The sequence below is a fragment of the Squalius cephalus genome (genome assembly GCF_949319135.1).
Source record: "Squalius cephalus genome assembly, chromosome: 4".
Classification (NCBI taxonomy): domain Eukaryota; kingdom Metazoa; phylum Chordata; class Actinopteri; order Cypriniformes; family Leuciscidae; genus Squalius; species Squalius cephalus.
Genome location: NC_137125.1, coordinates 41,224,542 through 41,241,971, shown reverse-complemented (window position 1 = coordinate 41,241,971; position 17,430 = coordinate 41,224,542). Strand labels below are relative to the sequence as shown.

General features: G+C 35.6%; 1 protein-coding gene across 2 annotated transcripts in view; it reads right to left on the bottom strand.

Moving 5' to 3' along the window:
* Positions 1–156: 156 nt before the first annotated feature.
* rap1b (RAP1B, member of RAS oncogene family) overlaps positions 157–17,430 on the bottom strand; it is a 54,564-nt gene continuing 37,290 nt past the window's right edge. The window contains exons 3-8 of one of the 2 annotated variants that reach the window (XM_079869032.1): positions 12,321–12,393; positions 9,831–9,883; positions 7,252–7,392; positions 5,003–5,146; positions 1,206–1,321; positions 157–1,056 (exon numbers count right to left, since the gene is read on the bottom strand). In XM_079869032.1, the coding sequence (XP_079725158.1) occupies positions 1,235–1,321; positions 5,003–5,146; positions 7,252–7,392; positions 9,831–9,883; positions 12,321–12,393 (498 nt within the window). In that variant the 3' untranslated portion in view covers positions 157–1,056; positions 1,206–1,234. Of the gene's footprint in view, positions 1,057–1,205; positions 1,322–5,002; positions 5,147–7,251; positions 7,393–9,830; positions 9,888–12,320; positions 12,394–17,430 lie in introns of both variants that reach the window. The other variant, XM_079869033.1, reaches the window with a different exon arrangement.

Genomic DNA, 17,430 nt, shown 5'->3' with positions numbered 1-17,430 from the left:
AGCTTTGTCAAGAGGGATTTGACTACTTATGAAACCACCCAAAAGATGAGCTTCTGACAGATATGGGTGGTCCTAAAAACGAAATTTTCAAACCCTTTATTTTGAATACCCCCTTTTTAAAAAAAAGCCTGCTGTACAAAGTTCTTTGTAAACAAAACAAAGAAACCCGGCGTGGCCAATGAGATGGACCTAAGATCGCGGAAATGAAGTTTAGAATGAATCTTCATGGGAAATTAAGAAGAAAAAAAGACTTAACACATATTTGAAGGCAACATCTGAGGCTAAGGACAATGATAGTGACAGAAAAATTATATTTTTGAACTTTTTACATGTACATCACTGTATCCACAGGTTTTTCCTAAGGTAAAACTCAATAGCTGTTGCGAATATAACATCTCCATAGAGCAAAAATCTAGTAATTTTTATAAAAGAGAAAAAAAGGCAGATGATAAAGAAATCATGTTTAGAATAAAAGCAAAAAAAAAAAAAAAGAAGTTACAAACAAATTAAAAAACAACAAAAACAAGGAGTGAAAGTTAGCTGTAAGAATGGTTTATATAGGAGCTCTTTGGACTTCCTCTCCTCTCTGGCTAAAATAGTGGTGCTTATAAATATCATTGTAATTGCCATGGCAACGTGCACAGCCTGGTTAGACATTCCCTCCTTACATTTACAACGGTGGCTGTCTCCGTTAGCGATAACACTGCGTGTAGGCTCTGTATTTTTTTTATTATTTTTGTCTAGCTCTGTATTCATTTACTCATTTAATTTTTTTATTCAGTTGCATACAGTTAGAATATATATTTATATATTTATATGTAAAAATCTCTTTCTCGCGACATTGGAAAGTGATGATGGTTATCTATGTGCAAAAAACTGTCATGGTACTGTAGCCTTGATTCCATTGGTTGGTTGTTGGTTGGTTGGTTGGTTGGTTGGTTGGTTGGTTGGTTGGTTTGTTAAAGGGGCATCACCACATAGGAAAGTCCATTCGATGTTAGGTTTTAGTAACGTCGGAATGCTGGCACTGCTGAAAGACACAGCAGTAAATCAGACCTACAGAAGGAAAAAAAGAAAGAGGTGTAATCACTTTTGGATCTAAATATAACCTGATTTCTATGGTTTCTATAAAAAGGGGCTTTAGAGCATTGATTGTGCTGAGCTGTCAATCATTTCTGCTCAGCCAATTATAGTTGAGATCCTACCTGGCTCAGAGCAAAAGAACAGCTGTATATTAGAGCAGCTGGCAGGTGGACTTTTTGCGTGCCTTTCCGGGTACTGGAGTTTTCCTGTTGATTTGCCGAACCAGGTCATAGAAGATCTGCAGAGAGAGAGAGAGAAAACATTTCTCAGTGAACTCATACATGTGCTGTCAAATTGGATGTGTTTGTAAAGAGGCTAAATCTCAGAAGAGACAAGAGACATTTTTCAAGATGACAGTCTAGACCTTTGGTAGTCAACCTGTACTTTTAATGTTAGTGTTGTGGTTCAAAGTGTCACTTTTTCTGCAGAACTGTTTTGCAGTCAACATACATTTACAGACATATTCGCTATTCTTTAAAGTGATTATCCTTATTTAAATTAAATAATTATAGAAAAAAACAAGAAACCAAACAAAAACACACAAAAGATCCACAATACAACACAAAAACAACAACAAAAAAACATAAAAAAGAACAACTAAATGAAATGCAAAACAAATCAAAAACACCACAACAAAACAAATCAAAAAAGAAAAACTAAATGAAATACAAAACAAAACCAGTGAACCAGACAAAATACACACAAAAAACAAAAACACAACACAAAACAAATCAAATCTCGAAAAAAAAACCAACTAAATTAAATGAAATACAAAACAAAACCAAGGAACCAAACAAAAACACACAAACAAGAACAAAAACGCAACACAAATCTGAAAACAAACAGAACTAAACGAAATGAAAACAAAAACACAAAAAAAAAAAAACAAAAAAAAAAACGGAACAACTAAATGAAATTAAAACAGAACAGAACAAAACAAAACAAAAATATGTTTTTGGCTGACGACACTCAATCCCTCCTCTCCAACCACCTGTGAGATCATGATCCAGCGATCCACTTTTTTAATAAATTCCCGATGGATAGATAAAATCAACGTCTATCCTGCATTTTATCTCTTTGAATATCCCGTTTCACTCATAAATATGAAAGTTGTCACATTACAAAGTTGTACTACATTATACTAATTATTTTATCTAATGATACAGTATGTGAAAACCATATTTTGTCTCTTTTTTGGCAATAAGATCACATTTACAGCGAAAATATAAAACCAAGCTCCCGGCTCTTAATGCAAAGCAAATTCAGGTGGTGTTTTTAAAATGTGGCTTTTACAAACAAATGAAATGTGTCTACTTGGCTCCCAAACTGGGACAAGTACTACAGCTCTAGACCAAAACAGAGAGAAATCACTCATTCAGAGGTGTGACACTTCCCCACACAGATGTTCAGCTCCTAGAGGAAACAAAACAGCTCCTGCATCATCAGTCAGTTCCACACAACATCTGCAGCTTTTACGCAATGACCGTAGCAGACAGAAACATGTTAAACAACACCGGTAATACAGCAGGATTTGTAGTAAAGTCTCTGCCACCATGTGTTGTGTACAGAAGCAGATTTGGAATGTGAATTGAGAAGGATAAGCTTATAATCCATGCTTCGATATACGTAACAACAGATGATCTCAGTTATGCGAGATAAACAGATGCAGAACTACAGGATGCACCTTACACTAAAAGGTTTTGACAATCAGCACAAAGTAGCAAACTTGTGCAGATTAACAGAGCAAATGGGCTTGCCTGAACCCCATCAAATCAATAATGGCTTTTTCCCCTTCATTTATTGAATGGAAAGTGGATAAATGAAAAGATTTGACCATAGCAACAATTCCAAGCGAGAGAGAAAGCCCCGCCAGCACCAAATTTCCTGTCTAATCCTGTCATGTCCTGTTCAATTAGCTTTTTGCATTGCTTTGTCCATGAACATCAACTCCTCAAAGTAACTTACACAACTTTGACTTTGTGTTGAAAATATATTTTGCTCCACCACTGAAAATAGGTTTAAACAGAATCAACTGTTGTTGAACAACGGAAAGTGGCAATACAGAAAAAAATATACTAAATATCGGCACTCTATGCCACTTACAAATGAACAAACTTTTGAACAAAATAATAATACATTAAAACTAGCGCTGTAAAATCGCATCTAACATAAAAGGCCATCTAACATGTTTATATAATATATGTGTATAAATAAATAAATAAATAAATAAATATATATATATATATATTTCTGTGTGTGTGTGCGTATGTGTATATACACATGTATATTTATATATATATATATATATATATATATATATATATATATATATATATATAAACATATACATGTGTATACTGTATATGCATATAATATATAAACAAAAAAATGTATGTTAGATGCGACTAATTGCAATTAATCGATTTGACAGCACTAATTATTTGCACAGTATTTTATATTGAAGTTTATGACTAAAAAAAAGTTGTTACTATGATCTATTTTCTTAACATTTATTGCAAAATACTCATGTATAAGATATTGGATTATTGCTGTCTTAATATTTAAAAATATTTAGATATTTTACACTCAAATATTGACAGATAACTGTACTGTTTCCTACTGTCATAAATTACATAATGATTATTAGTGGATTTTTAGTACCTTTGGGCTTCAAAAATGAACAAAAAGTGTCTGTCGGAACTTGAGACTGCAAAGAAACGTAAGAATGTGAGGGGAAAAAAAGCACTCTGGCTGTGTTAACTGAAAGTAATCAATCACTTTGACTAGTCTCTCTCAACTAAAGTTCCTCATTATCCTATTGAGAGCTCAATAAGCTTGGTATCTGAATTTCGCTTACAGGAGAGTCTGAGACTTTAATGATGATGCAGGTCTGTGCTTTGACATGAGTAAATGAATAATCCTGAAGCAACGCCAAAGCGCGATAAAAAAAGACGAAGACCTCAAATCATCACCTTCTGCCCTGCAGTAACCCCTCATAAACTACAAGACATACTCCAGCTCAGCACATGGGTTTCATATAACTCAGCTTGTGAGGAGAACCAAGCAAGCACAGTCATACTGCGATAACCAACTGGACTTTCTAACTGACTGAACTCAAAGCAGTACTGTCATGTAGGCAGAGTCCTGCTGCTCACAAAAGGCCGTTTTGTGTCTGACTGCCTGCTTTGCTAATGTGTGACTACGCTTTCATGGAGAGATATCACTAGCTGACAATGACACTCTTCTGAGACCCCAGCAAAGAAGAGTGACGCCAGCACAGGCATGACAGAAGACAACTCAAGCCTGACCTGAACTGAAAAGATTGGGGAAAAATCATGCCCATACACAGCCTATTTAGGTGTACATATACTGTTTGTGTGTGTATACACATCAATGAATATGACAGCTTTTCTTCTTTGATTCACCTATAAATGAACAGATTGAAAGCAATTTTTTTTTTTTCAAATATTAAGACTGTATAATAATGCAATAGCTTATAAATGAGGATTTCGTATGAAAAACAAACTGTGTGATTATGATAAAAACTTTAGGTCATAGGTAGGTCATAAGATAAAATATAAAATACCTTCATGAAATAATTTAATTTCATTTATTTTTTTAAATTTAAAAATATATTTTTTTGTTGAATTTAATTATTTTAAAAGTATACACAAAGGTTAGTTCATTTGATTGGACAAAAAACATTTTTTTTGTATAAAAAAGTGCCCCTGCTGGTAGATGCTGTAACTACACCATTAAAAAACATTGTCCATTGATGGAAATTCAAAAGTAGCCATGTATCCTTATAAATAAATCTTGGAATGCATTGTAAAACCTCTTTTTTAACATGAGAAATGTGACTTTTTGTAACATAATGGGTAAAGAGATGCCTTGATCGTTTCCATCAAATCACGCTCACCTCGTTGACGTTAATCTTGGACTTCGCAGAGGACTCCAGGAAAGCACAGCTGTTCCACTGGCGGGCGAGATTCTGGCCCTGTTCTTTCCCGACCACCCTCTCGTCTTCCAGATCACACTTATTACCCACCAGGATCATCGGCACCTGAAAGGAAACGCTTCGACTGAGTTTAAAGAAATAAGATAATGCTGTAATTCAATGGGTAAGGGATTAGAACAAAGAAAGTCAATGTGCATTTGACAAGCAGTGACAATTAATTAGCATTTTCAGCACACCACTGAGAAGTAATAAAGTAGTTGATTAGATCAGCAAAAGAAAAAAAAAACAATAGTTAAAATATAAGTGCATGATTTCCTGATGTACAAATACTTCTCGATTAGGTTTTCGTCTTGGGAGCTATTTAGAGACATTAGCAGAAACAGGCATTGCTACATCAACAGAAATCATTCTTGAGGGGCAAGAGTTTCCAACAGCTGTTGTAATTCCTTAATTGAAAAAAAGCCACAAAAAAGGTAAAAAGAAGGGATAGAAGAAACCCCTTTGGTCATTTCGAAGCTCTAGATGCAATCATATTTTCATTTAACACCACAAAAGCAGCTAAAACTCCCACACAACTCTCAGCTTTTCAAACGAAACGCAGTCCAGATATCAAAGCAGAAGTGAAACTATGAGACACAGCATTTGCATTCATTTTCGGCCGATACTTTCAAAGCAACAAGGAAACGGACATATTGCGTAAACGCTAACAACCAAAGCAAGTAGCCAAGGCAGTGTATATAACTGAAACGTCCTGTGTTAAATCAGCTGAGCTGAGGAAGTGGACAGAAATAGTGCAGGTCAACTGAGGTCATCACACTATCATCTTTCTCAGAAGCTGTTTAGAATGAGTTCCTACACACACACACACCTTTCACTAGGATTCATTTCCTCCCACGCTCAACAAAGTTGGCCGCAGTTCAACCCAAGCCTAGTCGGATTTTGTGACAAAAGAAACTATATCTTAAGGGGATTTCACACAGTTATTTTCAGTGCCAAAACAACAGGAAATCAGTCGTTTTCAATAAAAGTTGTTGATTTTAAGTCAGTTTGATTCATGCATTCATTTGTTCATGATATGATTAAAAAATGCATTAGGTTTTTGGGGGAGTCGTACCACATATCATTATACACTCTCAGAAAATAAAGTACATAATTGTACCTTTAGGGGTACAATGGCTTGTCACTGGGGCTATACCCTCAAGGGTACAATATTGTACCTTAACCTTTAAAAGAAACGGTACATATATGTACCTTTTAATGCTTTTTGACCCTCAAAAAGGTACATATATGTACCTTGAGGTCCAGTAATAAGCCCTATGGGGTACGTTAGTGTAGATTGTACCTTGGGGGACAGAAATGGACTCCTGCTGTACCCCTATTTCTGACAGTGTAGAAACTGAATTTACCTCGCATTGTCATAAAAAGGTCAAACTATGTGATATTTTAACCCTCTGATATTCCTCACTTAGGAGTCACGCTTGTGTTCCTCTGCGGTTGAAAGAGACAAGCGCATAATTATTTTATTAAATGTGTTTAAATTTAATCAAATGATTTAAACTAATGTACTATATTTTGTTTCAATAATATTTATTGTACATTTAGACATTATCAAAGACCCACCACCATTTTTCCGTGTTTTTTTCTTTTCTTCATGTAGCAAGTGCCACAAAAGTCACTTTCGAAAAGTAAGTTTCGAACCATTGCATGTAACAATTAAAAAAAATTCAAAGACCAATTTTAGGCCATTTGTTTTTTGACTAAAATGACCAAAGACGAGGAGTTACAAAACTTATAGACACACAGTCATGAGGATCAGCAGGGGTTCTTTCGGCAATATTTAAAAAAGTGGCCATTAACAAAGCCCACATATAACATTACAAACAAGAATGCAAACTAGCATACATTTTTCTGTATGTGAAAACAAAAAACAACCAAAATAAACCTTTATAAGTAAACTCAGCTACTAAACGGTATGGTTGCCCAACCAGAACTATCAAAAAGACAGAGGTGGACAAGAAGGAAAAAACCCAGTCCTTATGTCAACAAAGACGAGGCTCTTCACAGCTGAAAGGTCACCCTTATTGACAAAGGCAAGCGTAAGGGCTGAGGGTGGGTGTGAAAAAGGAGATACTGGTGCTGATGACAGGCTAAGCTGAAAGCTAAAGGAACATGGACACGATGGAGTTCTTGAAGATTAAGAGGAGACTCACATCATCCGTGTCTTTGACCCGCAGAATCTGTTCTCTCAAGTCCTGCAGGTCGTTGAAGGTGGACTGTGCTGTTATGGAGTATACTAGTGCAAAGCCCTGGCCGTTCTTCATGTACAGGTCCCTCATGGCTGTGAATTGTTCCTGAGTGGGAGAGAAAGAGGGCAAGGATGAGTTCAGATAGTGTACGGAGGAGTTGAGGTACTGACGGACAAATTTACAAAAATCTCTAAAACACTCCAAAAGATTAATAGGGAGTGCAGAGCATGAAACAGTTAGATGAAGTTTTTAAATAACTGATAAGATACCAACATATTGTGCAAAAACTACACAGAAATGTTTTACTGCTTTATAGTAGTTATTATATCTGAGGCATAAGCACAAACATGATGAGACTTTAATGTCCCCTTGATTTTAATGAACCATATTATTAGTAGTAAGTAATAGTACTGATTGTTTATAAGGTTAAATGTGTTCCCTGTGCACTCACTTGGAAACTGTGTAAACATGAATTTACACTTCCCTTCATTTCCCTTTCAAATTTAATTAAAAAAATGTCCAACCCCAAACTTTTGAACGGTAGTGTATATTGGACTAACAAAAGAAACAACAGAAGAGAGGGGTGTCCTCCATTTTGAACCACCACATGAAGAACTGACATTCATAAACTTGAGAACATCTTCCACATTGTGGTTTTGAATGAACCTCAGATAGACAGTCCTGTCCTGTCAAGTCAACGAGGCCAGAGGCACATCAGTAACTCCGCAGCTTTGTTTCCTCTGGGTCAGTGTGCTGAATGTGGCCAGAGCTGCTGAAACCCGTGGAGAATGAAAATGGTTGTCAAAGGTAACTTGTAATATGTGTAGTGAAGGAAGGCTAGGGAGGAGAAATAATGATCTTTCTCTCTAGAGGACACAACAGTGTCTCATTAAACGTGCTAGTGAGTGGGCATGAGCTTTGGATTTGTTGAGAGAAAATCCACACAAACAAACTCAAAGAATTGTACTGTCTATCTTACATCCATGAAATACAGAGAAATAATGTTTTTATCCTTTTTAGAGATCGATAGATGTTGGTCACCATTTACTTTCATTACAAGGAAAAAGAGCAGCGTGAACATTCTTCAAAACATCTTCTTTTGCGCTCCACAGATGAAATAAAGTCTTTCAGGTTCGGAACAACATGAGGGTGAGTAAATGATGACTGAATGTTCATTTTAAGATGAACTATCTCTTTAATAGCTGTGGTACTTGTGTATATCATTCGCAGACTGACTTGAAATGTACGGCTAGTAAGTTAGTTCGGCATTACACAAGAAGTTAAGTACATTTTTCTCTAGCTCTCATATTGAACTCTTCACTTTGTGGTTTCAGCTCACCAACTTTCAAGATTTAATTAAGATTATGTTCTTGAGTGCAACTAGCACTCGATTAATAATAATCATTTCAGAGCAAGTGCCAGTCCTACTGTACAAAAACTGCAGCCAATTTGTAGTTCACATCCCTGACAGTAATATTCTCAGCTTTTTTGGCTCGGTTTCATTTGACCATGGCTCCATTCTGGGGCAGAGAGCCCAAGGACAACATTCACCATCTGTCACTACAACTCAAGAGTTGTTAAACAGGGGCTTGTGGAACTGGAAATATGTCCTTATCCCCCACAGGGGCCAAAAATGCTCTGTAACCTCCTGCACCTGTATGAGATGAGGACGGCCATGAAGATGCACATGTACGCAGCTATTCATCATTTAGCTTACAGGAGGGGAGACCGGGGGCAAGTGACACACTAAATCGTGCTGAAGTCATGACACACACTTAGAAGCAGCTCTCTCTCGTCATCTGAGAAAAAATGTGTGCGATTGTTTTACGTTGAGAAATTTTCACCAACAACAAAAATTCAGATAAAAAAAAAAAAAAGGTTACTTCTGCAATCTAAACATTTGATACCTTTGAATTCAGACTATCTATTTAATCTCCAGGTTGTTGGTTAAAAGTCAACATGACTTACTGCATTGACGCTGGCAGCTACCATACAAGATTTTATCTTGGCTGTGACGTCAGGGAAAATTTTAACACTAGTTGGAATGCAGTTGTGTGACTGAATTGAAAAATCATTACATCTATGTTAAGATTTATATAAATCTATGTTATTTTATCAAAGCATCTAGTTGAAGACTGTTTTTGACTCATCAGCTGATCAATATACTTTACTAAAAAGCATTTATTAACTAGAGTCAATATCATATAAGGGTTAGCAATATTCAGTAATATTAATATGATTTTAAGCAATAATATTTTTTTTCATCTATGGTCTTATAACAAATAGAGTGGGATAGATTATAATTTAAAAAATTAAAACTCATACACACATATACATATACATTACATACATACACATACATACATATATATAGCTTTAATAGTGGCTGTAATACTATAGATAAATAATTACTTCTCATGTGAAGTACATTTAATAATTAACCAGTACTTTTAACACATACAAATACTTATTATACCAAAAGGTTGCAGATTTATGGTAATCTGCAAGTTATCAAAGAAAGTTCTGATCACAAAGTGTCTTACCGTTCCGGCAGTATCCAGAATTTCCAACATACACTGCTGTCCATCCACCTCCACTTGCTGCAAAACCAGAAAAACAACAGAAAATCTGAGACAAACAACAAACTGAGAGGCTTTGTCAGCTGCATCATTAAAAAACAGCCTCTAATGACACATGCGCCTGTACTGTATATGAGCGCTCATCACTGCCGCCCCCTGCAGAGCTCTATATGGAACATTCCAGCACTGCCAACTTCCTGTGGTCTCTAATTGAGTTGGCTAAACACTTTCTGTGAATCACTAATTTAAAGTGAGGTTATGGGTGTGTATTACACACACACAAAAAAAAAGACTATGACACTTCCAGATTGTAACATCCTTTTACCCACATATTTGTGACATTCAAATATCAATTAATTATTATAATTAATAATTAAAATAATGATTCTCCAGTTCTATACAGTGGTTCCCAGAATGTATTTGGACACTTATGCCACATTTAAACAAAGATGATTTTATGTTTATGTTCAAATTAGTTAGATACATTAATTAGTTACATTACAATAGTCACTTTTTTTTAAAGTTAAGGCAAAAGTCACTTTCTGGATGTTACATGATAGTACACTGTAAAAAATTATATGAGCAATAAGTTATGACGACATGTGTTTTTACATTGCTTTAACTCATCAAAACAAATTAAGCAATTTTCAACTTTTTTATTCGTTATACCGGATTCAACTCAGTTTAAAGCTGCAGTCCGTAACATTTGACACTCTAGTGGTTAATAAACAGAACTGCATGCTTCTTGCGGAAGAACATTGTAGCCGGAGCTACTTCTCTCTGTTTATGTCTATGACGAGTCACGCAGGTACTGGGATACTCCGCAGTGGTACCACTCTAAAATAGTCAGAATATAAACATTACTAGAGGTGTAATTCAGGATAAGACAAAAACACGGTTTGGAAAATGGATTCATGATGTACTCGCTTATTATATACATTTTGTAAATTCTGAACACAAAAAAAGTTACGGACTGCAGCTTTAATGTAATTTAAGTTGAAATGACTTAAACATCCAAGTTGATTGTATGTGATGAACTACTTAAATTTTTTTTAAAACTGGGTTGATATTTTCTTATTAAACGTAATGAAATTCATATTTTAAGATATATTAGGCATGACTTAAGTGTCCAAAAATATCCAAATATATTTGAGGCCACTGTATAGATTGAACAAAATCTACAGGAACTAAATCTCATACTGTACGTCAACACTGGTAAGCCTCCCCTACAGGAAGTGCCCATGGGACAGCAGCATAAGCAATGGCGAGGAAGGGAGGTGCTGGTCATGATGGGACTTCCTTTTACTGTTTGAGTGAAGGTTCATTTTTAGACACGGCCTTTGTCTCAGGGCCTTGGACAGAGGCCATTAAAATATAAACATCATCGAACACCGCAGTCTGAGCATAGGGTCGATGAGACATCCCACAAACAAACACACAGCATTTTCTTTGACGTGTGTTACTAGGGTGGGACAGAATACGTCCTGTAGAAACGTGTCAATTGTTAGAGATTCTGTCATGATAAACCCACAGTGCAATTTGAAAAAAAATCTGACGCAAGCAGAAAACTATATTCTACACTGCAAAGCGGATGGGCGTTTCCAGTTCATTGATTATAGACAGCTTCATTGATTATAATGGGAGCCATTTAGTTTTAATGCAAGGCACTGCACCATTTGGGTTTGGTGTAACTGTAGGTTGTTTAACAATTTAGGATATAAATATAGAATTAAACTGATGTGAAACTGTATACTGTTATATTTTAATTCTAATAACATTATTATATTTATTCTCAGTGTCGAGGGTAATGCATTACAAGTAATGTGATTACTTTTTCAAGTAACTAGTAAAATAACGTATTACTTTTAAATTTACAACAAAATATTTGAGTTACTTTTTCAAACAAGTAATGCTAGTTACTTTGTTTTCCCATTTATTTACTGACAGCTGAAAAATGTAACGCATTACTTTCCATAAAAAGTAACTAAGTAACACAATTAGTTACTTTTTTAGGACATAACGCAATATTGTAATGCATTACTTTTAAAAGTAACTTTCCCCAACACTGTAGTATATTGTAACTGCATATATTGGTTATTAGACATAGGTGGCTCACATGGCTCAACCAATGAGATTTTGATATGATGTACTATATTATTATTTATTATTATATAAGGTATTAATAAGATTTGTTGAGAGGCTTAATTTACTCAATTATAAAAGTAGTATGGCTTACTTCATGGTTACCCAATATATAAAACATTTTTTAGGATGAATTTACTGCAAAAATTTAAAAAAAATCATAGACTATATTGAGATAAAGGCCTACTATACAGCATGTGTTACTGTATAGCATGTGTTGGTCTAGGAATAGATTCAATAGGGTTTTGAGTCTGGAAACCATTATAAATACATTGGTTTGACAACTGATGCACAATAAAAATGATGCAGAACTTGCCTTTCTGTATGAGTCTTCTATTGTGGGGTCATACTTTTCCACAAAGATCCCTTGGACAAATTGAACAGTCTGGAGAGCGAGAGAAGGGAGGAAGAGAGGGAAAAACAAAGAGAAAAAGACATGCCCATTAAACGTTACGATACTCAAACATGAGCATGTTGACACAGTGCAAAATCACTTTCACTTCCAGTGGCTGATGGGAAATTCCATTCGAAAGGCTCTAAGAGGTTTTGCGCCTGTTTGTGACATAAACAAGCCACTGCGTGTCATTATGGTTTTCTTTGCCCTGAAAACCACATAGGTGCTCATACGAAAAGGTCAATGATGCCACAGAATGTCCACTTCATATAAAAAGAGACCAGGGGCTGGCTGCATAAACTGCTAAGACTAGTCTTACAAGTCAGTCATTTTTTTCTTTAAGACTGTTCATAACCTTTTTTCAAGTCAGTTACATAAAAGCATAGATTGGTCTAATTTGATACCGAAAACTAACTGATTACCCAACTAACTGCTAGTTGGTCATACTAATTCTTAAGACACAGTCTTAACATAATATCTATGTTTATGCAACTGGCCCCTGCAGGAGAGAAACCTGCACTCGCTGGTCAAGGATCAGAAAGCATTCCGATGTTGCCTGGAGACTGGTTACCTAGCGTTTAACTACCGGTTTAAATATAGAAAGATTTATAGACGACAACCAGAGGCTGGAAGTAAATTGTGGACGACTGAAGGATAATTGTGTTGAAACAAAGGACCGAATTAAGGGTGATCAGCTTTGCCGTGACTTCACAGGAAGTGCAGGGGTGGTAGAGAATATGAAAATCATGTGATGCTGCCCACAGGTGCGGGGGCTTCAGGGCCTCCACGGCTCGGGTGACCTTTGATCATCCTTTTTCTGATGCACACTTCACCCTGGATTGATTCATTAATGAGGGCTCTGTTTGGACAGGGATCCACACACACACACACACACAGGCATATACAACAGAAAAGCATTAAGATGCAGATCAACTGTGGGAGGAAGACAATCGCCTGATGGGAGGGAGAGGAAGAGACTGATAGGGAGAAAAAAAAAACGAGCAAAGGCAGGTGATGTCAGTCACGAGGTACGAGTGATCTCATTGTATAAGCAGTAGCCACATACAGGAGGCTTTGTCCTGGTGAGAAAGAGATCATTTGTTTACCTAATGCCTCAATGTGCAATCAAGATAAACAAACAAGATCAGTGAAGAAATAATGATGAATTTAGATTAGCGCCGGTGCGCTATCAAATATGGTCAGCTAATGATGTCTTTTGTAAAATCTGTCGAGATGAGACTAGACTAGTCAATAGCATGAATAAAATGGATCTAAAAAGGATAGTTCACCCAGAATGAAAATTGGCAAAATGTTCTCTTTTTTTGGTCTGGATTGTAATTCCACACACAAAAAAAAAAAAAAAAAAAAAAAAAAAACAATTAATGTAAATAAATAAATAAATACATACAAACTGTACATATATCAATACATATACATACAATAACTTGAATGAGAATGAGAATGTTTTTCATTTTTTAATTAAAATCCCTTTTGAAATATTTTTGGGTATCATATTAAAAATGTTAGGGTGACAACTGTCCTTATTATAAATGCATTAATATATTAAAATATATTTTGAAAACATTTGAAAAGAAAAAAAAAATCTGCTTTGCTGCTTATCAATATTTGAAAAACATTTGCCTGCCAAATCAAGGTCATGTGGTGCAACCAACATGCTGGCACATGCAGAAAAAAAAAAAAAAAAAAAAAAAAAAAATCATTCAGGAAGCCCTCAAACTGTAAAAAGTGATCAGTTGACTTAACTTAAAAAAAGTGAGGAAATCAGTTGCCTTAAAATGATTAATTTATTAATTCTCTTTTTAACAAGGCACGGTTAGTTTAGTTTGTAAAATGTCATATAGTGTGACTCTAGTTTTTTTATTTGTATAAATAAACTAATAAATAAATAATTTTTAAACAATGTAAAAAAGGATCACACTTCAGATTAGGGTCCAATTCTCACTATTAACTAACTATCAATAACGACTTTTGCCTCAAACTCCTAATTACTGCTTATTAATAGTCAGTAAGGTAATTGTTAAGTTTAGTTATTGGGTAGGATTAAGGATGTAGAATATGGACATGCATTAATATTTTGCTTTATAAGTACAGCCAATATCCTAGTAATATGCATGCTAATAAGCAACTAGTTAATAGTGAGAATTAGGATACCCTAAACTAAAGTGGCAAGAAGATATGTCCATGTCGCATACACACAAACACCTAGCCGAGTGTGGCTAGTTTACAGACAAAAACCGCAAAGAATGTTTATTGTAAACTGAGTATTCAGTCAGAGCATTCCAGTGGTCGTTATGTTATAATATCTGCCTATGCAGTGAACCATCTCTTGCTGTTGGTGTTGGAGCTCCTCACACTTCATCGGCCCCATGCACCACAAGGCTGTTGCTGGGCCGCAGAGCACCTGCGGGGGGACATTGTGCATGTGTGCATTTTCGGAAGGGAGGGTTAGGGGGCATTAAGTCAGCGGTGAGGATGCCCGAGGTTTGTGAGCGGCCCAGAAGAGGTGATGTGTGCTGCTGATGCAGCAGGGTTTAACTGATGTGCTCCAGACAGACCAGACCATGTGCAAGAGAGTCAGCTGGCACATATGCTCTTAAGTCCTTTATCTTGCAGCTCTGTTTCTCATTCTTTCTGGCTGGTTTACACTAGTGCCTCTCTAATGCACACACACACACACACACACACTTTCTGGCTCCGTTTCTTACAGTAGCTCTGAACTACAGCCTGCTGTACGCACACACACACAGTGTGTTTAGTGGGCTAAAAAAATTCCATATATGGTGAGAGAGATGTGGAAACAAGGCATGTAAATTCAATGGAGGCCACTGATTACAATGTTCCAACAAAAAGCAGTGAGGATGTGTGAACGAGGGGAGTGTGTGTGTGTGTGTGTGTGTGTGTGTGTGTGCGTGTGTGTGTGTGTGTGTGTGCGCGTGTGTGGACGCATTGCTCTGCTCGCAGCGATTAGATCACATGCACACAGGCACGCTCAGCATGCTGATATCTCAGCAGCCACTTCAAGTGAAAAAGCAAATATTGTGGGGATGAGGGGTATCAAAGGATTAGTAAAGGTCATGCTTATATTAAAAAAGCTCTTATTATATTGTTACAATTAAGAAACAAAAGGTTTGTTATTGCATTTCATTATTCATTTGGGTATTGAAAAAGCACAGGGCAATTTATCACCTCACAAAGAACGTAACTTTTACTTGCTGATCAAGAGCCTTAAAGAAACCGTTCAACCAAAAATAAACTTTTTGATGTAAAGTTAAATGTATAAACGTAGAATCAAGACATTCCGAATTAATTTCTCATTTATTTGTTAACCACTTTTTACAATAAATCATTCCAAAACACCGCATTGCATTACATATATTTAATAGATACACTACAATTCAAAAGTTTGGGGCAAATAAGTTTTTTTTCTCATGTTTTTGAAGTCTATTTTGCTCATTTATTTGATCAAAAATAAAATTATAACATGAAACATTATTACAATTTAAAATAACTGTCTTCTATTTTAATATATTTTAAAGTGTAATTTACTCCTGTGATGGCAGAGCTGAATCCATAATTCATTAATCATTCTAATATGCTGATTTGCTGCTAAAGAAACATTTATTATTATAATCAATGTTGAAAACAGTGGTGCTGCTTAATATTTTTGAGGGAACTGTTAATAGGAAGTTCAAAAGAATAGAAGGGACAGTTTCAAACAATTTAATGCATCCTTGCTGAATAAAAGCCAAGTTTGAATATGCAGAAATGTGAAAGAGATGCGAGAGCTATTGCGGAAGGTGAAAGGTGCCTTTTGTTTTCAGGCTATCGATGAGCAACAACACATTAGCATGTGCGGTCTCACTCAGGCACACAGAAGTCGGCACAATGCCCATCTGAGTGGATCGGCTCCTGCCTGCAGGCAGATGGACTCTCTGTGTTAGCTATGGCAATCCATCATTACAGCACAAGCTGACCCTGTTGCTCCTGTCCGAATATCTGCGCTCCCCTTGACTACCTCAACTCATCTGACGGACAGGCAAACAGGGTGTTGCCTGGTGATACGACAGTTCCTCAAAACACACCGTTGCAGTCAATGTTTGAGAACGGCCCTGCTCGTTTTTGTTTTAGTTGCTGTAGTCAAGGGTGCAGTACTAGCATGAACACACATACATATGAGTAACCTCTAAACCAGACCACAGAAATCACTCGTGGTGACCAAAGATAAATGCATGCCATTAGGTCATACATGTCGAAACTATTACTTACCACATAGCTACTAACACCTGACCACAGTGAACCACACTCCTTACTGTTCTTTAACCGTGTAAGCTAACTTTAGCTAACTAACTATAGGTTGTGCTGTTCATCACTCATTACATTATTCATTACTGAATTGTTAGAGAGCACAACAGTCACTAAAAGCATTGTTCTGAAAGTAAACATCCTTTTTAAATGTCAAGGATACATTCATTTGTAGTGAGTGATAACATATAACTTTTCAAGATGGACCAAACATGAACTATGAGGGGTTCAAATATTAATATTAATATTTATATTTATATTTATATTTATATTTTTATATATATATATATATATATATATATATATATATATATATATATATATATATATATATATATATATATTTTAAGTACAAAAAAACAGTAAAATATTTAAAATTTAAAATAACTGTTTTCTATATTACTATATCTTAAAATGTAATTTATTTTTGTGATTGCAAAGCTGAATTTTCAGCGTTATTACTCCATTCTTCGGTGTCACATGATCCTTCAGAAATCATTCAAATATAAAAATGTTGAAAACAGTTGTGCTGGTTCATTTTTTTGGAAACCCCTGATACATTTTTTCAGGATTCTTTGATGAAAAAAACGTTCATCAATAATAACAGTATTTATTTGAAATAGGAAATATTTTGTAACTTTATAAATGTCACTCTACTGTTTAATGCGTCCTTGCTGAATAGAAGTATTAATTTCTTCTTCCTCA